Here is a 26,330-nt window from a genome sequence, read left to right on the forward strand (position 1 = left end):
ATGCTAACCTCGGCTGGGTGCGGTGGCTCACGTGAGCCTGTAATCCCAGCAATTTGAGAGGCCAAGGTGGGTGAATCACCTGGGGTCAGGAGTTTGAAAGCAACCTGATGAACATGGTAAAACCCCATCTCTACTAAAAATACAAAAATCAGCTGGGCATGGTGGCACACACCTGCAGTCCCAGCTGCTCAGGAGGCTGAGGTGGGAGAATCGCTTGAATCCAGGAGGCAGTGAGCTGAGATTGCGCCACTGCACTCTGGCCTCGGCAACGGAGTGAGAGACCGTCTCAGGAAAAAAAAAAAAAAAAAAAAAAAGATAATGCTAACCTCATAAAATGATTTGAGAAGTGTTCTTTACTATTCAATTTTTTGAAAGAGTTTTTATGGAATCATATTTTTTTTTCTTAATATTTGGCAGAACTCACTAATTAAACTATCTGGGGCTGGAGTTTTCTTTGAGGGAAAGGTTTTTTATATTACGAATCCAATTTCTTTAGTATATTTATGGATATTCAGAGCTTTTTTTTTCTTTAGTGAGCATTGATAGGTTGTGTATATTAAAGAATCTGACCATTTCATCTAATTTACCAACTTTATTGGCATAAAGGTTTTTCATAATGCTCTCTCCTATTATTCCCACTGTAGAGCCTGTAGTCTCTTATGCTTCATATTGGTAGCTTGTCTTCTCTTTTCTTCCTGGTAAATATGGCTAGAATTTTATCAATTGCATGAATCTTTTCAAAACATCAGATTTTAGTTGCATTGATTTTCTTCTATTTTTGTTTGTTTTCTATTGGTCTCTATTCTTATCCTTATTATTTCCTTCCTTCTGCTTATTTTGGGGTTTTTTGTTCTTCCTTTTCTAGTTTTTTCCTCTAAGCACTGATTTGGCAGCATCCTCAAAATTTTGGTATGTTTCTATTTTTACTCGGTTCAAAGTATTTCATAACTTTCCCTGTGATTTCTTTTTTGACTCAGGGTTATATGAAAGTATGTTGCTTAATTTGTAAAATATTTGGGAATTTTCCTAAGATCTCTCAATTACTGATTTATAATTTAATTCCATAGTGGTCAGAGAACATATTTTGTATTATTTTAGCCTTCTGAGGTTAATTTATAATTGTTTTATGGCCCAAATTATGGTTGATATGATCATTGTTCCATATGCATAGGGAATAATATATGTCCTATTGTTGGGTGAAGTGTTCTATGACTGTCAATGGAGTCAAGTTGGTTGATAGTATTTTTCAAAACCTCTATACTTTACTTATTTTTTGCTACTTCTATCAACTCGTGCAAGAGAAGTGCTGGAATCTCCAACTATAATTTTGGATTTACCTATTCCTCCTTTCAGTTCTGGAAGCTTTTTGCTTAATGTATTTTGAAGCAATGTTATTAGGTATATATACATTTAGAATTATGTCCCCCTTATTAATTGACATCTTTAGCATCATGGGATGTCCCTCCCTCTGTGTGTGTGTGTGTGTGTGTGTGTGTGTGTCAGGGTATCTATCACCTAGACTGGGGTGTAGTGGCGTGAACATGGCTCACTGCAGCCTTGACCTCCTGGGCTCAAGTGATCCTCCTGCTTCAGCCTCTCAAGTAGCGGGGATCCCAGGCATGTGCCACCATGCCTGGCTATTTTTTAAGTTTTTTTGTAGAGATAGGCTCTCACCATGTTGCCCAGGCTGGTCTCAAAACTCCTGGGCTCAAGTGATCCTCCCAACTTGGCCTCCCAAATTGTTGGGATTACAGGTGTGAGCCACTGAGCCTGGCCTCCATTTGGTTATTGATTGGCTCTAATTTTTAGAAATTTAAAATATTTTCTTTAGGAAAATAACTTGTGCTAATAGCTTTTTCTTATTTTTAGACATTAATGTTTTGTTTGGGAGCATAACATTTAGTAATTTTTAAAAAGCAACAAGTCAGCTGGGCGCAGTGGCTCACACCTGTAATCCCAGCACTTTGGGAGGCCAAGGTGGGCGGATCACGAGGTCAGGAGATCGAGATCATCCTGGCTAACACAGTAAAACCCTGTGTCTACTAAAAAGACAAAAAAAAATTAGCTGGTTTTAGGCCGGGTGCGGTGGCTCAAGCCTGTAATCCCAGCACTTTGGGAGGCTGAGACGGGTGGATCACGAGGTCAGGAGATCGAGACCATCCTGGCTAACACGGTGAAACCCCGTCTCTACTAAAAAATACAAAAAACTAGCCGGGCGTGGTGGTGGGCGCCTGTAGTCCCAGCTGCTCGGGAGGCTGAGGCAGGAGAATGGCGCGAACCCGGGAGGCGGAGCTTGCAGTGAGCCGAGATCCGGCCACTGCACTCCAGCCTGGGCGACGAAGCGAGACTCCGTCTCAAAAAAAAAAAAAAAAAAAAAAAATTAGCTGGTTTTGGTGGCGTGCGCCCATAATCCCAGCTACTCAGGAGGCCGAGGCAGGAGAATCACTTGAACCCAGGAATTAGAAGTTGCAGTGAGCCGAGATCACACCACTGCACTCCAGCCTGGGCTACAGAGAGAAGGGAGACTCCGTTTCAAAAAAAAAAAAAAAAAAAAGCAACAAGTCAAGTAAATATGTTAGGTAATAGACAAAAAGCTCGATAGTGGGGAGTCTAATCTCCTAATTCTTCTAATCAAACTGATGATGTCACTGGGGAAAAGAGGATCGGTTGGAACCTGGCATTTGGCAGTTACCAGAGGAGCTGTGCCTGGGCAGAGGGTACCCAGGAGACACCCTGGTGCCCTTAACCTCCAAAGCAGGCAACATCGTGTGTCCAGGTCTGTGGACCAGAGACACAGGATGTTTTGTGACTGACAGAGTGATCCAAAATGGAGAAGGATGACCCTCCACAGTTGGTGACTCCCACATCTGTGAAAGCCATCATCTTGAGGATTGAGGCTGCTCAGCTAACTCGGGCTCAAGAGGTAGCCCCTGAGATGAAGGAATCACCCTTATATTGGGATATGATGTGGAGGCTGGGGACTGATCCCAGGTTTGAGTGAGATTCAAGCTCTGGGTCCTCAGAGGTCCTGGGATATTCAGCAACCCAGGTCTGCAGACAGATTAGTATAAATTATCTCTCTCCTAAACTTGGCCTCTACAGGGTGAGCTGAAAGCAACCACCCGCCTGAGGCAGGGCTGGGGCCGGGAAGGGGGCAGGAAGCTCGAGGATAGCCCTGAGGCACATTGTGGTACATCCTACAGGGCAGGAGAAAGGACCCAGAATCTGTTAATAGCAACCCTCCAGAATCCCCCAAGCTGAGCCCAGAAGTTAATGGGGGTTGGGGAAATGGCCAAAGGCTCAAATCATCCTGTACACGAGGCTCTAGTACATTTTTTACTTGAGCCTCTGATCCTAGAGTTTCCTGGGGCCTCACTTTTCCAAGCTTCTGTTGCCTGTGGATCCTTGTAAGGAAAGACATCCAGAAACCCCCAGCAACCTCTGAAATTCTAAAGAAATGTTTGTTGGCCGGGTGCGGTGGCTCAAGCCTGTAATCCCAGCACTTTGGGAGGCCGAGACGGGTGGATCACAAGGTCAGGAGATCGAGACCATCCTGGCTAACACGGTGAAACCCCGTCTCTACTAAAAAATACAAAAAACTAGCCGGGCAAGGGTGGCGGGCGCCTGTAGTCCCAGCTACTCGGGAGGCTGAGGCAGGAGAATGGCGTAAACCCGGGAAGGGGAGCTTGCAGTGAGCTGAGATCCGGCCACTGCACTCCAGCCTGGGCGACAGAGCGAGACTCCGTCTCAAAAAAAAAAAAAAAAAAAAAAGAAATGTTTGCTGTGGGGTTTTGGTACTCTATCCTTTCTTGACCTTCTTAATAATCACAATGATAATAAAAGCTAACACTTTTGTGTGATGTGCCAGGTACTATTAAAAGCACTTTAAAATATTTAATTCATTTAATCCTTACAGAAACCCTGTGACATAAGTACTATAATGATTCCCACTTTAAATATAAGAAAACTGAGACCCAAAGAGGCTAAGCGACTTGTCCAGGTCACGCTGCTAGCATGTGGCTTCTGGCTCAAGTCCACAGCCCTAACACAGCAATCTGCTGCTTCTCTATAGGATATTTCTACCCAGCTCTTAGACATTTTGGACAATGTCAATTGTGTCATCAACCGCTTCCAGGAAGAATTAGGATATGATTTAAAAGAAAATGCCAAATCTCACCAGACAGATCCAAAGGGCAAGAAGAGATTCATCTTGCTGGACAAAATTGCCTCCTTCTCCAAAGATGCTAAGACGAAGGAGAAGCACCTGTATGACATTCTCCGCTGGCTAGGTGACTGGGGTGAGTTTGCAGGCTGGGCACCGTGCCTCCTCTGGCGAGCACAGGGACAGCACAGGACACATCCCCTTCTCCAGTGAAGCATTCCACCACTCCTGTCACAGCACATCACCTCCATGCTCCTGAGGGGCAGACACAGAAGTGTCCAAACATCACAGATCATGACATTAGCTAAATATATGATGAAACCTAAGTCACGGGTCCATTATGACATCTCATTTTTTGAGCAGGATAGAAACTAAATTCAAACCCACATTAGCTATTTTACAGAGCACCCCTGGGTGATATTCAAAGCACTGAATGACCTTTACTGCATGAGCCCTGATGCCAGCTGTGTGAGCAACTGGTACAGCCATTTGGGTGTGGGTCAGCTGCATTAAACCCTAAAGCTAGGTGCTACCCCCCACTCAGCTCAGAGTCATCTCATCACAGGACCTGTGTGCTGTGCGCTGGATGCTCCAGTGTTGGAAGAAGATGGTATCAGGATGTGCCCTGCCACCCGCATACTACCCCATGCTTGGAAGCTCTCAGTCAGTGGTCCCTCAGCTTCCCTCAAGACTGAGAGAGCAGTTAACTCTGCTTAATTAATTCAGTTGTCCAGATGTTGGACCAGGCAATGGGCATAGAGCAACAACAAGTCAGATACCTCCCTGCTGTACAGACAACAATACTATTTAATGTCCATTGTGAATTTCTACATGGCCGGCCTCATGTTAATTGTTCCACATGTATTATCTCATTTAATCTTCACCCAGTTCTTTTATAGGGAAGGAAACTGAGGCTCAGGGGGATAAGCGACTTGTCCAACATCACATAGCTAGTAAGAGGTAAAATCAATGTGACTTCACAGCCGCTGTAACCCCTGTTCTATAGGGCCGTCTGTGTCCCCCTGGAGGACAGACTGCTCTCAGCCTGCACCTCCCATCCCTTCTCCAGGTGACACTCTGACCTATGAGATTGGGGCCAGGAAGAGTGAAGAGGAAGCAGCAGCCCTGGACGAATGGATTGAAGTGACGGAGAAAATGTTACCACTCTCCCTCATTGCCACCAAAAGAGGCATTGAGTCACTCACTGCCCTTTGCTCTACTCTCATTGAAGGACAAAAGAAAAGTTCACAAGGTAGGTTCTAGGAGCACCTGGCCAGGGAGCTAGGTGGGGATGGGGTGGATGCCATGGCAGGGGAAGAAGTCAGAGGCTGGGCCTGGGGTCTTTCTGATTCTCCTCCATCACAGGAGCTTGATTTGAGATGGATGGGCAGTGGTGAGGGACTGGGGGTTGAGCCCAGGTCGAGCACTGAGCAGCTCTGAGCTGTCCTTCAGTGCTAAGGGAGGTGTGATGTGGAGACAGGTCTCTGGCGTGCTCACTGGAGCTGAGGCCTCATGTAGGTTCTGAGGAACAAAGCTGGGAGGCCAGGAGGGCTAGAGTTAGCAGCTAGAGGCTGCGGATCATCCTCTCCTCACTCCAAACCCAGCAACAGAGCCAGGAAGGTTGGGGAGGCTCAGCCGGAGGCTGCTGCAGAGGTGGACCATCAGCAAATAGCTAAACCTTGACTTTTTACTCCCATCAACATTAGGGGAACCTGAGATTATTGAACTCTTACATTTTGTAGATGAGAACACTGAAGCTCAGAGAAGAGAAGGGAACACAAGGAAAGCCTGTGGCCCCACACACAGGTTTTCTGGCTTCTTAATCTCACTCTAGAGTTTGAATTGCATCTCTGTCAATTTCTGGTTGTATCACTTTGGGCAAGGACTTCATCTCTCTGAGCCTCAGTTTCCTCACATATAAACAGAGGAGGGTACTGCCTAGCTCCAGGTTTGTGGGGAGGCTTCCACACAGTGTGAGGTGTCTGACCCCACGCTTGGAACATGCTCAGGGCTTAATTAACAATAGTTAACCATCAGCATTTACCATTGTTCTTCATGGCCAGCCTCATTATCAATCAAGTAAGGTCAGCAGGAGGGAGAAGGCAGGGAAAAGTGGATAAGGAAACAATCTGTTCTGCCATCTGTACCATACTCTGTCTTCAAATACACTTATTGTACACTTAGACCCTTGCTAGATTATAAACTTATGAATGGTAAAGACTGCATCTTTATTTCTTTTTAGGGATGATTTATTGAGCACTTATAACTAGGTACCTGTTACTGCACCTGGCACTAAACATGCATGATCTAAGTCCTATGACATAGATTCTATGATTATCCCCATTTTGCACATTGGGAAACTGAGACACTGAGAAGTTAGGAAAATTGCCCAAGGCAAATCGGAAAGATGGGATTCAAACCCAAGTTATCTTATTGCAGAATCTAAGCTCTGGACCACTAGGCCACATGGCCTTTCTGACAATACTAGCTAGATGCTAGCCCAAGTTCAGTATCCCTTAATTTTTATATGTCCTCTACCCCTCATCTGAAGTTAGCATTGTTTTTTCCACCAGTGATGTTTATTAAATAGGCAGATGAATGGATGCTCCAAGATAATCACTCCACCAGCTCTATACATAGTAGGTCCAAGGGGGTACAATGACCACCGTGACCCAGCCTTTGAGAAATTGAGATCTGCTAATGGCGGGCACAATCTGTGTGTAGTGTGTTTTCCTGGGGAGAGAGGGTCTGCTGCTTTCCTTAGAGTATCAAAGGGATCCCCCAAATGGAAAAAGGCATTAGTTATTAAAAAAAATAAAACATGTGAACAGTTGGAGAACCATGTGATAAATTCTCCACAAGCACAGTCCAGTGCTAACGGGAAAGGGAAACCAGGCTTCCTAGATGGGTGTAAGGGGTTTGGGTAGCTGACAATAGGAGGCAAACACACATACTGAGGCTGGGAAGTGGCATGATTAGAAAAATAACTCTACTCAGGACAACATGGAAGACCAGGAGGATGCTGCAGTGAGCTGTGCTGGCTTGCCTACGTCAGGCCCCTCTGGACTCTGCAGGTGCTGTGGAGCTGGCAGACCCTAAGGCTGGGCTCTGGGCAAGCTGTGCACCCAGCAGAGGTCTGCCCTGTCAGCACCATCCCTGGTCCCACATACAGCCCCAGCTCCATACTCTTGCCAAATCCCTAAGGGGGTTGCCACTTTGGCCCTGCAGGGTTTGGAGAATCAATGCAATCCTTGGGACACATGAGAGATCGTTGACTTTTTTCTCTCCACTTCTCCCAGTGTCCAAACGCACCTTCTGGCAGGGCTGGCGGGGAAGAAGCCCACAGACATCTCCATCCCATCCTCAGCCACTGAGCCCAGAACAGATGCTCCAGGACCAGCATACCATGAACATGAAGGCCTCAGAGGTGACGTCCATGCTGCAGGAGCTCCTGGACTCTACCATGTTCAGCAAGGGGGAGGTCAGGGCCATCAGGTACATGGCCACTGTGGTGGAGAACCTCAACAAGGCCTTGATCCTCCAACACAAGGAGAACAGGAGCCTGGAGACCAAATACAGGTACCTGCAAATGCAGGCGACCGAAGAGCTCAGCAGCCAGAGGCTGCACTTCCAGCAGTTCGTGCAGGTCCTTGAGAGCAGGAGGGATGCTCTGCTGAAGCAGGTAGAGATCTTAGGGGGAAGGTACCATGACCTTCTCCTGACGAAGCAGGCCTTGGAGTTCCAGCTGAAGAAGGCTCAGACTGCTACAGGTCAGGCAGAAGACCCGGCTGAGGTTTCTGTTGACTCCCCGGGTCCCTCTGAGAGAGAGACCCTTCCAAGGAAAGAAACAGTCACGGAGGAAAGCCAACAGGAACCCATGAAGAAGGAGCAGTTGTTCTCACCACTTCCCCCAGGTACCATGGCCATGGTGTGGGACAGTGGTGCTACAGCTGCAGGGCACGAGCCACTTTCCACCATGACTGTGCACTCGAGGGTCGCAGATGTGTTCAGCAGCAAGGACACCAAGAGCCTTGAGCCTGTGCTTCTACCCTTAGTAGATCGCAGGTTTCCTAAGAAATGGGAAAGACCCGTGGCAGAAAGCTCAGGCCACAAAGACAAAGACCAGGAGGACTACTTCCAGGAAAAGGGAGGACTCCAAATTAAGTTCCACTGTAGCAAACAGCTGTCTCTAGAGAGCTCCAGGCAGGTGACCTCTGAGAGCCAAGAGAAGCCCTGGGAGAAGGGATTCGGCTGGGAGACACGGAGGCAGCTGTGGCTGGAGGAGGAGGAGATGTGGCAGGAGCGGCAGAAGAAGTGGGCCCTGCTGGAGCAGGAGCACCAGGAGAAGCTGCGGCAGTGGAAGCTGGAAGACCTGGCCAGGGAGCAGCAGCAGAGATGGGTCCAGCTAGAAAAGGAGCAGGAGAGCATAGGGAGAGAGCCGGAGCAGCTAGGGGAGGACATGGAGAGGAGGATTTTCACACCCGCCAGTCGATGGAGGGACTTAGAGAAGGCAGAGCTATCGTTAGTGCCTGCCCCAAGCCGGACCCAATCTGCTCACCAAAGCAGGAGGCCACACTTGCCCATGTCTCCTAGTACCCAGCAGCCTGCCCTGGGAAAGCAGAGACCTATGAGTTCAGTGGAGTTTACCTACAGACCACGGACCCGCCGAGTTCCCACAAAGCCCAAGAAATCTGCCTCCTTTCCTGTCACTGGGACAGCCATTCGAAGGCTGACTCAGCCCTCTTTGCAGATATCCCCTGCTACTCTTAAGGAGAAGGTGTACCACATGGACATGGAGGCCCAGAGGAAGAACCTGAAGCTCCTGAGTGAGGAGTCTGAGTTGAGGCTGCCCCACTACCTGCGTAGCAAAGCACTGGAGCTCACCACCACCACTATGGAGCTGGGCATGCTCAGGCTGCAGTACCTGTGCTATAAGTACATCTTCTATAGACGCCTCCAGAGCCTCCGGTAGGTCCTCCCTGGAACCCACCTGGCACCCACCTGCTGCAATATGTGGGCAGAGCCTAAACCCAGTGGGAGAGAAGGAACACAGGGCAAGGGGGGATGGGGAGAGCCACGCCAGGCCTGGACAGGGTCTCCTGAGTGGGGTCCAGGAAAGTAAGTCTGGCCTGGGGCCTTGGGCAACCCCTGAAGGTGTGGGAAGAAGGGCACTGACTGCTGCTCTCCCTGTAGTGGGCTTTCCCTTTAAGCCACTTCCTTCTCTCTTCCTCTCTTCCCATGGCCCTGTCCATAATCCGCCTAATGTGCTCCCGTTTTTCCTTTCTCTTCCTGTTTCATCCCAGCCCCGAGGCTCCTCACCTGATACCACCTCCCACTTTTCTCTGCCCCATTTTCCCCAGCTCTTACCAGTCTCCACTTCTCTTTTTGCTCTAAGGAAATAAAACAAAGTCATCTCTGGTTAACAGACTTGGGGGATAGATGAGGCCTCTCCACCCCCTAAATTGCTTCTCCTCTCTTCTCAGGCAAGAAGCAATCAAACACGTACAAATCATGAAAGAAACGGAGGCTTCCTACAAGGCCCAGAACCTCTACATCTTCCTGGAAAACATTGACCGCCTGCAGAGCCTCAGGCTGCAGGCCTGGACGGACAAGCAGAAGAGCCTGAAGGAGAAGCGACGAGAGTGCCTGAGCAGCATGGTGACCATGTTCCCCAAGGTGGGCCTCCCGCCCCCAACCCCTGCTCTGCCTCCTGGGGTCAGCACAGCCAGTCGGCTTGGGGCCCCATTTTGGGGGGGGGGGCCCTGGGGATGTGGCTGAGACTGCGCGACCAGGGGCAGAAGGGAAAGGAGAAGGCAGGATAAGGCCTCTGCACCAGTGAGAGGTGAAGGCAGGCGGTGGCCTGAGCATGGGGGAGGGCGGCTTTCCAATCTGTTTCTGGGGAGAGCAACCCAGAGAGAGAGAGACATCTCTTCAGAAAGAGCTGTTGAAGAGAAGATTTCTTCCGGAGAAGAAGGGCGGCTGGATCTTGCAGTCCTGGCTCTGGGCTGTGATTCTCCCTCCCCTGTGGTTCTCCATGCCCTGCTCCTGTCAATCTGGTGGCTCTCCAGGCTTGGTGCACAGCCGTCATCTTCACTGTCTTGCAGGGACTCGCTTTGCTTCTCCCTGAATCAGCTCTTTGGCTTTCCAGATTCCAGGTCTCTTCTTCCTTGGTTCACTTCCTTGTTTTAGTAGAGTCCCTCCTCCACTCACTTTCTGACAATGGTTGCATGAGAGGTTAAGTCATTGAGACCCTGGTTGTCTGAAAATGTCTTTACTTAATATCTGTCCTCACTCTTAATTGACTGTTTGCCTGGATGTGGAAATCTAGCTTAGAATCCATTTTCCCTCATAATCCCTCAAAATCTGTTTGTTTGTTTGTTTGTTTTGAGATGGAGTCTCACTCTTTTGCCCAGGCTGGAGTGCGGTGGCGCAATCTCGGCTCACTGCAACCTCCACCTCCCAGGTTCAAGCGATTCTCCTGACTCAGTCTCCCATGTAGCTGGGATTACAGGCACCCACACCACACCTGGATAATTTTTGCATTTTTAATAGAGACAGGGTTTCACCATGTTGGCCAGGCTGGTTTTGAACACCTGATGTCAAGCGATCCGCCCGCCTTGGCCTCCCAAAATGCTGGGATTACAGGCATGAGCCAAATAATATTCCACTGTATATACAGTTATGCATCACTTAATGATGGGGTTGTGTTATGGGAAATGTGTTGTTAGGCAATTTTTTGTTGTGTGAACATCATAGGGTATACTTCCACAAACCTAGATGGGATAACCTGCTACACACCTAGACTATATGGCGTAGCCTATTGCTGCTAGCCTACAAATCTGTGCAGCATGTGACTATTCTGAATACTGTAGGCAGTCAGAACACAATGGTGAATATTTGTGTATCTAAACATAGAAAAGGTACAGTAAAGATATGGTATTATAATCTTATGAGACCATGGTCGTATATGTGGTCCATCATTTACTGAAATATTGTTATGCAGCACATGACTGTATATACCAGAGTTTCTTTCATTTGTCCACTGATGGGCACCTTGGTTGTTTCCATAGCTTGGCTACTGTGAGTAATACTGCAATGGACATGGGAATCTGGATATCTCTTCAAGGTGGCGATTCTGCTCCTTTGGGTATATACCCAGAAGAGAATCCCTGGGTCATAGTAATTTCATTTTTAATTTTTTAAGGAGCCTCCATACTGTTTTCCACAATGGCTGTACTAATCTACCTTCCTATGAATAATGTACAGGATTCCCTTTTCTTCACACCCTTGCCATGACCTTATTATCTCCTGTCTTTTTGATAATAGCCCTTCTAGCAGGTGTGAGGTGATAGCTCATTGTGGTTTTGATTTGCATTTCCCTGATGATGAATGATGTTGAGCACCTTTTCATATACTTGTTGGCCATTTTTGTGTCTTTCTTTTTTTTTTGAGACGGAGTCTCGCTCTGTCACCCAGGCTGGAGTGCAATGGCGTGATCTTGGCTCACTGCAAGCTCCACCTCCTGGGTTCACACCATTCTCCTGCCTCAGCCTCCCGAGTAGCTGGGACTACAGGCGCCCGCCACCACGCCTGGCTAATTTTTTCTATTTTTTAGTAGAGACGGGGTTTCACCATGTTAGCCAAGATGGTCTCGATCTCCTGACCTCGTGATCCGCCCACCTCAGCCTCCCAAGGTGCTGGGATTACAGGAGTGAGCCACCGCGCCCAGCCGTCTTTTTTTTTTTTTTTTAAAGACAACAAGTGTATTAGAGCAACAGCATGCAACAGAATGCCTGCTCCATAGACAGAGCAGGGCTGTCCCATAGGCAGAGTGGCCCAGAGTACCCCATGTCTTTTTTGGATAAACGTCAATTGAGGTCCTTTGCCCCTGCTTTTTTTTTTTTTTTTTTTTTTGAGACGGGGTCTCACTATTTTGCCCAGGTGGGTCTTGAACTCCTGCTCTGCCTATTTTATTATTTTTAGTTTGCTAAATGCCCTGTTTATTCTGCAAACAAGGCTTAGTAATGTGCAGACACAAGTTGTAGGTTGAGAAATCTCTGTGTAGTTGTGACTTCACAACTGTACTTCGGTAAAAGCAGTTATGACGGTGGCTTCTGAACATATTAACCTACCATTGTTTTGTCCAGAGCAAACAGTCAAAATGGATTCCTAATGGCCTGTTTCTCTAAGTGATCGTCACATTTCGCTGCTCTAGTATTTAAGAACGAGTGGAGCCTTCACTTAAGCTGCCATCTCCTTGCCACTCAGGGCTTCAACAATTGTAAGCACAAACTCAAAGCTGGTCCCAGGCCCTCGGCTTGTAAGAATTTCAGGCTGTCCTTTTCCACAGGATTCTCAGAGTAGGTGTAATGACCTCCATTCATCATTTTGTCCTTAGCAAGCGGGACTGTTGTAACTTTACTTCCAAAACGTATTTCATGAGCCATCAGAGCAGTAGGACTTGTACAGATGGCGGCTATAAGGTACTTCTGGTTTTCCTGTTCCTTTAGTATCTCCTTCACAGCAGCAGACTCAAATAAATTCTGTGCACCCAGATTACCTCCTAGTAGAACCACTATGTCATATGGTCCCCCTTTTTTTGCATCTTCAAGACTGGTATCAGGGCAAATGACAACATCATGGCTACACTGTACTGGGTCTTTTCCAGCCAGACCCGCAATGGTGACCTTAATCCCAGCTCGCCTCATGACATCTACAGGATGACCGTCTCCATTTCCTCTGCTTCTTCAGCCAAAAACTCAAAATAATAATGATTTAAAAATCAGGAGCCAGGCGCGGTGGCTCACGCCTGTAATCCCAGCACTTTGGGAGGCCGAGGAGGGCAAATCATGAGGTCAGGAGATCAAGACCATCCTGGCTGACACGGTGAAACCCCGTCTCTATTAAAAATACAAAAAAATTAGCCGGGCGTGGTGGCAAGTGTCTGTAGTCCCAGCTACTCGGGAGGCTGAGGCAGGAGAGTGGCGTGAACCCAGGAGGCGGAGCTTGCAGTGAGCCGAGATCACGCCACTGCACTCCAGCCTGGGCGACAGAGCGAGACTCCATCTCAAAAAACAAAACAAAACAAAACAAAACAAAACAAAAAAATCAGGTTATATTTTCATGCTATTGAGTTGTAGAACTATTTTATACTAAGACTTTAATTTATACAATGTGAATTTTCCTAACAATAATGTGAGCATATTTTCATGTGCTTATTTGTCATCCATTTATCTCCTTTGGTGAAGCATATTATTCAGTTGTAAAGTTCATCCTATATTTGATGCCTATATCAAATATATTTGATATCTATATCAAATATTTGCATACCTATATCTGGTATGCAAGTTCTACACCAGATCTGTATTTCTTTTTTTTTTTTTTTTTTTGAGGCGGAGTCTTGCTCTGTCGCCCAGGCTGGAGTGCAGTGGCCGGATCTCAGCTCACTGCAAGCTCCGCCTCCCGGGTTCCCGCCATTCTCCTGCCTCAGCCTCCAGAGTAGCTGGGACTACAGGCGCCCGCCACCTCGCCCGGCTAGTTTTTTGTATTTTTAGTAGAGACGGGGTTTCACTGTGTTCGCCAGGATGGTCTCGATCTCCTGACCTTGTGATCCGCCCGTCTCGGCCTCCCAAAGTGCTGGGATTACAGGCTTGAGCCACCGCGCCCGGCCTAGATCTGTATTTCATGGATATTATCTTTCAGTCTGCGGCATTCCTTTTTTTTTTTTTTTTTTTTTTGAGACAGTCTTGCTGTGTTGCCCAGGCTGCAGTGCAGTGGTGCCATCTTGGCTCACTGCAACCTCCACCTCCCGGGTTCAGGCAATTCTCGTGCCACACCCTCCTGAGTAGCTGGGATTACAGGCACCCGCCACCATGCCTGGCTACTTTTTGTATTTTTAGTAGAGACACGGTTTTGCAACGTTGGCCAGGCTGGTGTCTAACTCCTGACCTCAGGTGATCTGCCTGCCTTGGCCTCCCAAAGTGCTTGGGAGTCTTGCTGTGTCGCCCAGGCTGGAATGCAGTGGCGTGATCTCAGCTCACTGAAACGTCTGCCTCCTGGGGTCCAGCGATTCTCTTGCCTCAGCCTCCCAAGTAGCTGGGATTACAGGCGTGTGCCACCACACACGGCTAATTTTTGTATTTTTAGTAGAGATAGGGTTTCACCATGTTGGCCAGGCTGGTCTTGAACTCCTGAGCTCTGGTGATCTGCCCGCCTTGGCCTCCCAAAATGCTGGGATTACAGGCGTGAGCCACCACGCCTGGCCTATGTAAGATATTTTGAGAGCAAGAGAGACCAACCATATTCACATAACTTTTATTACAGTATATTGTTAACATTGTTCTATTTTGTTATTAATCTCTTACTCTGCCTAATTTAAATATTAAACTTTATCATAGTTAAGCACATATAGGAAAAACCGTGTATAAAGGGTTTGGTACTGAGGTTTCAGGCATCCGCTAGGGTTCTTGAAATGCATCCCCCGAGGATAAGGGGGAACTACTGTATGCAAAACCCAAAGCTATACAACAATGAGAAACATTAAAAGGGAAATTCAGATGTAAGTGAAGACATTCCTCTGAATTCCCAGGTTTCTCTGAGCATCAAAACCCACCAATCTTTCAGTCCTTTTCTTGAATATTATTCTGTATCCACATTCTCTGCATCTGATTGGATCCCTGGATTTTATTTCATTTTCTGCATGACATTCTCCACAGATATATATCATTAGCTGCTGCTTTGGGGGTTGAATGTCCTAGGTGTCATTGTGAGCCCCTTTTTACTCTGAGTGACTTTCTAGTTTTCGTCCAAGTACCCACCACAAACTCCACAACCCACCAATTTCCTACCTACCCAGCAATGAGAAATGGCATCTTAATAATACTTATTCTTTCAATTCATGAGCATGCTGTATCTCTCCAGTTATGTCTATTTATTTCAGTTTTACAGGTTTATTATTCAAATATTCTGAAGCTCTGTAACTAGGTGCATACACATTTAAGATTGTTTATGTACTCTTGAAAATTTGACCTTCATTATTTATTTTTATAGAGATGAGGTCTCATTATGTTGCCCAGGCTAGTCTCCAAATCTTGCCCTCAAATGATCCTGCCACTTTGACCTCCCAAAGTGTTGGGGTTACAGCATGAATCACCCTACCTGGCCCAAAATTTGGACTTTTATCCTTATGAAATGGCCCTCTTTTTCTTTTTCATTTTCTTTTTTTTTTTGAGATGTAGTCTCGCTCTGTCACCCAGGCAATGCAGTGGCGCCATCTTGGTTGGCTCACTGCAAACTCCACCTCTCAGGTTCAAGGGATTCTTGTGCCTCAGCCTCCTGAGTAGCTGGGATTACAGGCGCCTGCCACCACACCTGGCTAATTTTTATATTTTTAGCAGAGATGGGGTTCGCCATGTTGGCCAGGCTGGTCTCCAATTCTCGACCTCAGGGGATCCACCCACCTGGGCCTCCTAAAGTGCTGGGATTACAGGCACGAGCCCCCACACCCAGCCCTTTGTTTCTAATTACATTCCTTGCTCTCAGTGTACAACAATATTGATCTAGTCACTGCAGCTTTTTAAATACTTTTTACTATTTGCATGGTATACCTTCTTCCACTCTTTCACTGTTAACCTATGTATAAATATTATTTATTTATTGGAACACTTCATGAATTTGTGTGTCATCCTCGCACCAAGGCCATGCTAGTAGTCTTCTCTGTATTATTCTAATTTTAGTATATGTGCTACCGAAGTGAGCACAGTGTCTCTATACTTAAATTGGGTTTTTAATTGATATTTTATATTTGGGTCTTGCTTTTTTATGCAATCTGTCAATCTCTGCCTTTTATTTGGTGGTTTTAGGCTATTTATATTTGATGTGATTATCAACACAGTTGGGTTTAAATATATAATTTGCTCTTCATTTCTATTTGTCTCATCTGTTCTTTGGGTTTTTTTCCCTCTTTTCCTGCCTTCTTGTGGAGTAATTGAGCTTTTTCAAGTAAATTCATCTTATCTCCACTCCTGACATATTACATATTATCCATACCTCTTTGTTTTGTTATTTTTGTGATTTTTTATTTTTATTTTTTGAGACAGAGTCTCACTCTCTCTCCCAGGCCAGAGTGCAGTGGTGTGATCTCGGCTCACCATAACTCTGCCTCCAGGATTCAAGCGATTCTCATGCCTCAGTCTCCTGAGTAGCTGGAATTACAGGTGCCTGCCACAGTGCCCGGCTAATTTTTTTGTATTTTTAGTAGACACAGGGTTTTGCCATGTTGGCCAGGCTGGTCTCGAACTCCTGGCCTCATGTGATCCACCCGCCTCAGCCTCCTAAGGTGCTGGGATTACACGTGTGAGCCACCATGCCCAGCCTGTTTTGTTATTTTGTTTTTATTATTTTTTTGAAACAGAGTCTCACTCTGTTGCCCAGGCTAGAGTGCAGTGGCATGATCTCAGCTCACTGCAACCTCCGCCTCCCAGGTTCAAGCGATTCTCCTGCCTCAGCCTGCTGAGTATTGGAAATTACAGGTGCGCACCACCACACCCGGCTAATTTTTGTATTATTAGTAGAGACTGGATTTCACCATGTTGGTCAGGCTGGTCTTGAACTCCTGACCATGTGATCTGCCCACCTCAGCCTCCCAAAGTGCTGGGATTACAGGCATGAGCCACTGTGCTCTAGGGTTTACAATATAAATCTTTAACTTATCATAGTCTACTTTCAAATAATATTATTTCATGTGTAAGAACCTTACAACAGTATACATCTATTTCTTCCCTCCTGGCCTTTGTCCTACTGTTGTCATACATTCTGCCCCTATGTAACTTATAAATTCCCTAATATGGTTGGCCCTCTGTATCTGTAGGTTCTGCATCTGTGGATTCAACCAACCACAGATCAAAAAGATTCGAAGAGAAAAATGGATGGAGGTGTTTGTGCTGAACATGAACAGACTTTTTTTTTCTTGTTATTCCCTAAACAGTCTAAAGATAGCATTTATATTGTATTAGGTATTATAAGTAATCTGGAGAGAATTTAATATATACAGGAGGATGTGGGTGGGTGAAATGCAAACACTGCACCATTTTATATAAGTATGTGAGCATCCACAGATTTTGGTGCCTGTGAGGAGTCCTGGAGCCAATACTCCATGGAGAGCAAGGGACAACAGTACATTGTTATTACTTTTCCCTTAAGCAAAGGGAAAAGAATAATCTATTTACCCCCACACTTACCATTTCCAGTGCTCCTTACTCTTTTGTGTAGATCCAAATGTATTTTGAGTATCATTTTCCTTCTGCCTCAAGGATTCCTTTAACATTTCTCACACTGCTCATCTGCTGGTGATGAATCCTCTCAGCTTTGGTGTGTGAAAAGGTTTATTCAGTTTTCAGTTTTGAAAGATGTTTTTGCTGGATGTAGAATTCCAGTTGGGCAGTTTTTTCTTTCAGTATTTTACAGATGTGAACACAAACTCTTCCCAGGGATATATGAACTCTGAGGACGGTTTTGCCTGTTCTTGCCCAGTGATTCTTCCCCCAGCCTTGGTAGTTTCCTCGCAGGCCTGCACAGAGACTTAATGGGACACCTCTGCAGGGCTTTGGAGATTTCTTGCCGTGTGGTTTCCTCCTCTCTAGTACTCTGGTTTTCAAATTCTAGTCACTTTGGCTTCCCTGATCCCCAAACGCTGTCTCCTCATCTCAGCAAGGCTGCTGGCCTCTGTTTGGGTTCCCTGCCCTGTGCTGGGGCCTGGACATTGTCTCATTTGTTTCATTCCTTTTGGGGATCATTGACCTGCAATGCCTGTTGTCTGAATGGGTATATATCATTTTTTCATCTATTTTGTTTGGCCTACTAGTTGTTTACAGGAGAATAGTAAACTAGTCCTTGTTATTCCTTTATCACTAGTTTATCTCCTCAAATAAAATCCCATACTATTAAGACCCATTTTAAATGTTAAAAGTTCCAAGAATTCCTATATACTTAGTTTTACTTTTTATTTATTCAATTTTTGTACAATTTTGAGTACGTACTTACACTCTTGGGCTCCTGGCAAAAAATCCATTGCCCCTCAGGGGACCATGCCCTATGGGTTAGGAACCATTGGTTTAGGCCAACCCACTCACTTAATCTCTACACTTGGAGCCTATCCTCATCTTTTCCATGTCCTTGCTGAGACCTCACGTTTTTCCTCTGAAAACTAACACTAGGAGAAACCTTACTCTTTCACCCCCTCCCCGCCACCCCACTTTACCTTGGCAGAATTCAGTAAAGTAACCATCTAAAATGTATAGACCTGGTTTTAACATTCATACACCAAGTACAACCCAAATAAATCCCAAGATGTTATGTGATCTGGTTATGCCATTGTATCCGTTGTATCCCATTCAGAGATATAATGCTTACTCACCCACCAAAAATAATAAAAAAGTAACCCCCGGGAGGCTGAGGCAGGAGAATGGCGTAAACCCGGGAGGCGGAGCTTGCAGTGAGCTGAGATCTGGCCACTGCACTCCAGTCCGGGCGACAGAGTGAGACTCCACCTCAAAAAAAAAAAAAAAAGTAACCCCAATCTTTTTTTTTTTTTTTGAGACAGAGCCTTGCTCTATCGCCCAGGCTAGAGTGCAGTGGTCCGATCCTGGCTCACTGCAAGCTCCACCTCCCAGATTCACACCATTCTCCTGCCTCAGCCTCCCGAGTAGCTGGGACTACAGGCACCCGCCACCACGCCCTGCTAATTTTTTTGTTATTTTTAGTAGAGACGGGGTTTCACCGTGTTAGCCAGGATGGTTTTGATCTCCTGACCTTGTGATCCGCCTGCCTCGGCCTCCCAAAGTGCTGGGATTACAGGCGTGAGCCACCGCGCCCGGCCAACCCCAATCTTTAATTGGGTCACTCATAACCACTAAAGTGGGTCCAGCTTATAATTCACAATAATGAAATTTTCTTTTATTTCTTCCTCTCCTCTCCCATTCTCTCACATCCAGAAAACCTCTTTAAATTCCAACACACTGTCTCTGACACCCAAACTTCCTTTTCTCTTTGTCTAGATAAATGATTACTAATCTATGGGCCATACACCACTGAGGGATAATGGAACCATGTGTATACCAATAATTGTCTATATACTGAATTACTAAAAAAAGAAAAACTTATATTGGAATCCTTGAAACTTCTGATATTTAAAATAAATGCAAAATAATATAGAATTTAAAAAAAAGGGCCGGGCGCGGTGGCTCAAGCCTGTAATCCCAGCACTTTGGGAGGCCGAGACGGGCGGATCACGAGGTCAGGAGATCAAGACCATCCTGACTAACACGGTGAAACCCCGTCTCTACTAAAAAATACAAAAAACTAGCCGGGCGAGGTGGCGGGCGCCTGTAGTCCCAGCTACTCGGGAGGCTGAGGCAGAAGAATGGCGTAAACCTGGGAGGCGGAGCTTGCAGTGAGCTGAGATCCGGCCACTGCACTCCAGCCTGGGCGACAGAGTGAGACTCTGTCTCAAAAAAAAGAAAAAAAAAAAAAAAAAAAAGGCCAAAGAGAAAATAGCTAAAACTTGGGAATAATGGAATAAAAGACTCTCCTCTTTTGACTTTTTTTTTTTTTTTTTTTTTGAGACAGAGTCTTGCTCTGCTGCCAGGCTGGAGTGCAGTGGCGCGATCTTGGCTAACTGCAACCTCCGTTCCCCGGGTTCAAGCAATTTTCCTGCCTCAGCCTCCCGAGTAGCTGGGACTACAGACGTGCGCCACCACACCCAGCTAATTTTTGTATTTTTGGTAGAGACAGGGTTTCACCATGTTGGCCAGGATGGTCTGAATCTCTTGACCTCAAGATCTGCCTGACTTGGCTTCCCAAAGTGCTGGGATTATAGGGGTGAGCCACCGCGCCTGGCCTTGACTCTTTATTATAGATATATAGATATAGGTACAGATATAGATTTAACTTGTCTTCTTTTAATTTTTTTTCACTGATGTTTTGCCTGTTTCTAGATTCTCTACAACAGATGTAAAACAGGAACTAACCCAGCAAATTAGAATTCATACCCTTTGGGACTATTAATAATTTTGTCCCCATTATACAAGTATTGAGTTTATATCCATATTCATCTTTCATATGGCAGGAATAGCTCTCTGCACCACCCATGAGTATGGGATCTTTCCCTGCCAGACTCCTTCATTTGCAACACTGGCTTTGGGATGAGCAGCCCTCAGCTCTAGACCTGAGGCTCAGGCTGCCAGGGGCAGAAAAGCAGCAAGTGCCGACGTGGTCCCTAGGGGCAGCTTGGAGGGACTGGAGGATCCCACAGTTGTGAGTCAGAGCCTGCTGGGACCTGCCCCAGGGTTGGGTCAGGAGGTACCACCTGCCCCCGAGTCTTGAGCGGCAGTGGCCTGAGCCTAGGGGAGGCAGCATGCTGAGGCATTGGTATGAGGGCTGGCATCAAGCAGCTAGAAGAGCCTTGGCCATGGAGGTTTCGTATCACCTTATACAAGTCCAGATAATCTCCTAGAGGCATCTTGACTTGCTGTTTGTTTTGGGATTGAGAATGAAAGGGACATGACAATTCTTTGAGTAGCTGTGAAGATTCCCCCAGCTTCTCAACCCGTGCCAGGGCTGGGGCTGGACAAAAAGATACCCAGTGCAGTCCAGGCACAACCTGGCCCCCTGCCGTGAACCCTAGCTGGAGCTGCTCTAGTTCCAGCTGCTCTGGTTTTATTTTCTTCCTTGCTGTTTTGCCCATTATCCAGTTTCCTCACAACAAAGGAGAAAACAGGAACTGACACAGCAAAAAAGAATTCAAGGAGTTTCCAGCAAAGGTCTGATACTTTGTGGTCCCAGGGTTTCTAACTGAAGGGATTCCCTCGACCTTACCCTCTCCACTCAGCCCTGAGTCCAGCAGGGGCACAGACAGGCAGGCAAAGCCTCCTCCCAACCTAGAGAGGAGATAACTTCCTGTTTCCCTGATGCCTCTCTGCTGGTTCCTCTAGCTCCAGCTGGAGTGGAACGTTCACCTGAACATCCCTGAGGTCACCTCACCAAAGCCGAAGAAATGCAAGTTGCCTGCAGCCTCACCCCGGCACATCCACCCCAGTGGCCCCACCTATAAGCAGCCCTTTCAGTCCAGGCACCGGGAATGTGCGCCCCTGCAGATGGCCCGGTAGGTGCCGGGAAGCTGAGGGGGCAGCAGCTGTATGGGTGAAGAGGCAGGGAGCAGGAGTGACCAGCCTGGGGAGGTGGGCTGTGAAGTGAGGGCACCAACAGGCCAAGATCACCCTACAAGTTGCAAAGTGCCTGTCTTCTCAGCTGCCCTCCCCAGTGCTGGCCACTGACTCAGAGGTGGGGTGTGTGTCACAGTGTGTGGGCTTCAGGGGCTAGCCTGACCAGTGCATTTCAAACTATGCAACAGAAAGACTCTGAGGACCACACCTGAAAATTTACAACTTTTCTACCCTGAGCATCGATTTGGCGTCTGCCATTGGTCTGTCCTATAAACAAATCTGAACCTCCCTACCATGTGACCTGCAGGCTCTGGAAACACTGTGAACCTCTGGGCAGCTAAAAGGACCCTGGTCCACACCTACCCTTGCATGGCCTAGATCAGGGCTTGTGCCCCAGGGCCTGTTCCTTACAGGACAAGGGCCACCCTGGGAACCTCTTTCAGCAGCTCCTTGGCCACAGGAGCCCCAGGGAAGTGAGATTCAGACTCAGTGTTGACGGGGAGACAAGAAGGACAGTGACACACTCGATTTGAGAAAGGAAGGAGACAAAGCCCACTTGGGCCTGGTGGCTCTGGAGAGTCTCTTGCATCTCAATCTCTTTTGTTTCTTTTCACATTCTCCAAACCCCCCACTCCCAGCCAACAGGGGAAGCAGATGGAGGCTGTCTGGAAGACCGAGGTGGCCTCCTCCAGTTACGCAATAGAAAAAAAGACCCCTGCCAGCCTTCCCTGGAACCAGCTGAGGGGACACCCAGATATTCCCCGGCTGTTGACACTGGACGTGTAGTCCTCCTACCACAAAAGCCTGAACTTCCTGAAGGCCCAGTAAGGTGCGAGGCTGATGGTCAATGTGGATTCTCCCCAACAAATCTTTCTCCAGGCTTTATTTTTTATTTATTTATTTATTTATTTATTTTTGAGACGGAGTCTCGCTCTGTCGCCCAGGCTGGAGTGCAGTGGCCGGATCTCAGCTCACTGCAAGCTCCGCCTCCCGGGTTTACGCCATTCTCTCGCCTCAGCCTCCCGAGTAGCTGGGACTACAGGCGCCTGCCATCTCGCCCGGCTAATTTTTTGTATTTTTTTAGTAGAGACGGGGTTTCACCGTGTTAGCCAGGATGGTCTCGATCTCCTGACCTCGTGATCCGCCCATCTCGGCCTCCCAAAGTGCTGGGATTACAGGCTTGAGCCACCGCGCCCGGCCTCTCCAGGCTTTAACAATGACCTCATTTACTATCCCACACCAGACAGAGAGAGGCTAACCTGGTTCGTCTGCTAGGCGGATGTAAGCGGGGTCCCTGTGCCAACAGCACTTCAGTTCTAGTGAAGGGTTTCCTTACTGTCTCAGAGGCCACCGGGGGGCTTTTCCTTCACACTGGCCTCCTGAGCTGCACATGAATTCTGAAGAGCCCCATCTCACCCTAGCCCTGGGGGTGGTTCTCGGGGGAGCTAGGTGTAGGGAGGGACAGATGAGGGAGCCCCTGGACTGCCTGAGAAACCTGAGCCTTGGGCCTGGGCCTATCTGTCACTTCCTTTCCTTACTACCTTCAAGAATGGTCCCTGGAAAGAACAGCTGGCTGCGGGGACAGAGGCAGGACTCCAGGGGCCAACAAGAGGCTTTTCTGGTTAGAAAAGGCTTAGCTCTCCTTTGCCTCTCTGGGCTTGTAGATGTCACTACTGAAGGCTCAAGGCTCTTTTAAGGACCCTCTCTACATGAGCCATCCCATCTGCCTCCTGTGACCCTGGCCCTGCGTCAGTTACAGATCCCCAATCGGGAGAGGCTCCTGATGCCTCCAGTCTAGACCTAACCAGAGCCAAGAGCCAGAAGATGCTGGTGCTGCCCCCATCCTCCAATTAGAGACCTCAGTGAGACAGGGAGGCATAGCAGCATCAAAGAGGGCCAGTCCCTGGCCACACCTGCACTCTGAAATGGGCCTGAGAGTCCCAGCATTCCAGTCCACCCAGCGCAGAAACCTGGTTTCCAGTTCCTGGAGGGTTTCCAAGGGGGATGTGCATGTGTGTTGCTGTTGGTTGTTGATTTAGATACAGCAAACAGAATGGAGAATAACCAAAACAACACTGTGGGAGAACACTGTAACCCAGAAGTCAACTGGGGCCTGGCCTGGCAGAGATTCGGTTAAACTTACCCAAAGCCCTCCCCATCGTGGGGGTCTCTCCTCTCCACATCCCTTCCCTGCCTTTGCTCTGCCCAGCTTCTGAGTCTCAGGCCAGCCCCTCTGTTCTTCCCACACACGGAGATATGTGCACATAAATATCAGAGGTACGCACCCCACTTGAGTCCATACACTCATGACGTCAGTAACTTTCTGAAAATACAGAGGGACAGTGAGGAACGGGATTCATGTTGAACAGCACCAAGCAGCAGCCTCCTTTCTTCCCTCTTTCCCCGCCTCTCTCTCTGGTAAAACATGCACAATTCTAGAATTCCTTCATGTCTCAAGCAGAGCTGTTCCACCCACACCCAGGCCTCCACTGGGATCCCAGTTTCAGGCTTAAGGCACTTATCAAAATATTTTTCCCAGCAAAGACAGCTTCCCCTTTCTAAGGGAATTTAGATGAAGACAATTTTCTCCCTGCTTTCAACCCTGTACCTGTTTACTGTGTTGATATCACCACCAGGTGCAGAGGCAGATCCTGCTGTGCTGTCTTCTTTACCCACATCCCAGGCTGCCACCACCTCCCTGCGTGTCAGGCTGCTCCTGATGTCTCAGTGTGGGGGTTCCCTGCATTGTCTTGGGGTCCGCTATTTTGGCATGAGGATCTGCTGGTCTCTAACAAAAGTTCTCTGTCCTGCCCAGGCTGCTGCTACCTCAGGGTGGTGGCTGTGCTGCCTCCTTTGGGAGCGCCCTCCTGGACACTGCTCCACTCCCTAAAGTGCACCTTTTCTTGGGCCGCCTGCTCCTGGCCCACCATGAGTCCTGACATCCACCTGCTGCGTGGTGCCAGGTCACTCGCCTCTTTGTGGTCCTGCTGACCTCGCTGGCTCCCCTGGCCATGCTGTCCAGCTCACAGCCCCATATGGGTTCATAACTAGGCCCAACCTCATGCCCCATTATCCTGGTCTGCCTGGCACTGACAGCCTGTTTGTCTCCAGGCCCACTGGGGTGTCCTCTCGGCATGTGAGGGAGGGTTGCTCATCTTCCCTCCATGGTTTGAGATGCTAGAAGACTGCATCCCTCAAAACCCAGCAGCCCCCCTTCTCTGAGATTTTTTTCAGCTTTGTCTTACAAGCATGTCCCCGGGGTTCTCTGTCTGACAGGTGGGAGAGCTGTGTCTGCAGACCCCAAATGCTTTCTGTAGCTGGAGAATCTTAGCCTTGACTCTGAGTGCTCTGCCCTCCCCTTGCTCAGGGTCTGTTCCTGTACAGCTAAAAACAGACTGGTACAGGTCGGGCATGGTGGCTCACGCCTGTAATCCCAGCACTTTGGGAGGCCGAGGTGGGCGGATCACGACTTTGTGTTGAGCAGTTCTGTGTCCAGGCTGAGTCTGGGCCCACCTCTGGACTTGGCTCTGGGAAGTGCTCAGGTGCTGGATGGCACTCACATAGCCTGGGCCTTGTCTCAGTTGCTCCCCAACCTGTAACTCTATTAACTCTTGCAGTGCCTCAGCGAACCAAAGGAAGGAATGCCAGGAACCTACAAATGAATCCGCTTAGCTTGTTCAAAAAAAGTCAAGCGAGTCACTCCCTGGAACCCAAATAAGCCAGAAGGATCAAGACAGCCCCAGTCTCCACTGCATCCCTTAGCTGGTGATTCTCAACCTTCCGAGAGACGGAAACCCACAGAGAACTTGGTTGAAATGCGGGTTCCCAGCTGGTGCTTTTAAAGAAACCCTCTGGGTGTTGCTGAGTACTCCTAGAACTTTGAGAAACACTGTTTCCCTCCTGCAGTCCCCAAACTCTACGTTTTTAACAAAATAGAGGTTGGTTTATTTTAAAATTCTGTCTCATTGCTGAAACCCACACCTCCTCAACTCAGTTTTAGAACCCTTTGAGTGTTGTCTGTGTACTTTGGGAGCAAACATGCCGAGATAGCTGTGAGTGGCACCTGGCACTTAGTAGGTGTCAGTAACTCTTCATTTAATCAAAATATGGACAGATACGTCACTGACATGCCAGTGATTTGCATGAAAGCTCAGAAGGTGAGAACAAAAGGAGATACCAAATACAGACCAGAGCCAGGTGTCATAAGGTGGGAGGCAAAGGTGAGCATGTCTCTGAGTGAGGACAAAGGTGGAAGAAATGGAGACATGAGGTTCAAATATAGACGGTGTGGGCTAAGGAGGCCATCTCTGGCAAGCGTCTGGCAGTTCAGTTGAGACACTAATTCGGTTAGTTCAATCAGCTCACGAGCACCTACGCACCCTCCACCTGACACACAGCTACCTGCCTGGTCCCCACTCAGTCTCCCCTGCCCCGTCCTTCTCCACTCACCAGCACCCTTGGCCTAGGGACCACGCATACAAATAGGAAATTACCCTATCCTCAGAGAACCCATGCCCAGCAGTTCTCTTCCTCAGGAATGGCACCCATCCTTGCTTCCAGCCTAAGGCTGAGACTCTGGAAAGCTGAGGAGGATGTGGGATGTGAACAGCCGGTTCTGTGGATGATGCCAGGAGTAGGATTTGTTTTCTGAATCACAGCTTAAGATATCGCGAGGATGCCTGGTGTGGGAGGAAGGGGAGTGGTATCATGATGCAGGTCACATGCACAGCACAGCTGGGCCAGCCCTGGGCTGTTTCCAGCTTCTCCGGTCCCAGGCTCTTTCTTTTCTGGAGGCCTCACCCCAATGATACTTAACATCTTAAAATGCCCTCACACTAAATGTATTGCTCTAAATAATTGGAAAGCATTTTTATAACCTTGCTTTAGAAATTAACTGGCTATGAATAAGTTATTTAATGTGTACTTAGCTGTGAGTGACATCTCAGCAA

At 47.8% G+C, this 26,330-nt stretch overlaps 1 protein-coding gene, 1 non-coding gene and 1 pseudogene across 4 annotated transcripts; 1 reads left to right on the forward strand and 2 right to left on the reverse strand.

The window, feature by feature from the left end:
- The first annotated feature begins 2,649 nt into the window (after positions 1-2,649).
- FAM186B (family with sequence similarity 186 member B) lies at positions 2,650-25,506 on the forward strand. Of its 3 annotated transcripts, none has more exons than XM_033222187.1 (7): positions 2,650-2,923; positions 4,073-4,298; positions 5,232-5,414; positions 7,462-9,130; positions 9,646-9,838; positions 21,151-21,320; positions 24,999-25,506. In XM_033222187.1, exons 1-7 carry the CDS (start codon positions 2,828-2,830, stop codon positions 25,051-25,053), a joined length of 2,592 nt encoding a protein of 863 aa, XP_033078078.1. In that variant the 5' UTR covers positions 2,650-2,827; the 3' UTR covers positions 25,054-25,506. The 3 variants fall into 3 exon arrangements, with proteins under 3 accessions (XP_033078078.1, XP_033078077.1, XP_033078079.1); XM_033222186.1 differs by lacking the exon at positions 24,999-25,506 and adding an exon at positions 22,020-22,266; XM_033222188.1 differs by lacking the exon at positions 24,999-25,506 and adding an exon at positions 22,020-22,199 and having other exon boundaries at positions 2,678-2,776.
- On the reverse strand, positions 12,374-20,678 carry LOC117090760 (annotated as a pseudogene).
- Positions 15,812-15,921, reverse strand: LOC117091171. The gene has a single exon (XR_004440291.1). It is a non-coding gene; the product is annotated as a U6 spliceosomal RNA (small nuclear RNA).
- Positions 25,507-26,330: the final 824 nt, after the last annotated feature.

This window comes from Trachypithecus francoisi, unplaced genomic scaffold (assembly GCF_009764315.1).
Source record: "Trachypithecus francoisi isolate TF-2019V2 unplaced genomic scaffold, Tfra_2.0 Lachesis_group11, whole genome shotgun sequence".
Taxonomy (NCBI): Eukaryota; Metazoa; Chordata; class Mammalia; order Primates; family Cercopithecidae; genus Trachypithecus; species Trachypithecus francoisi.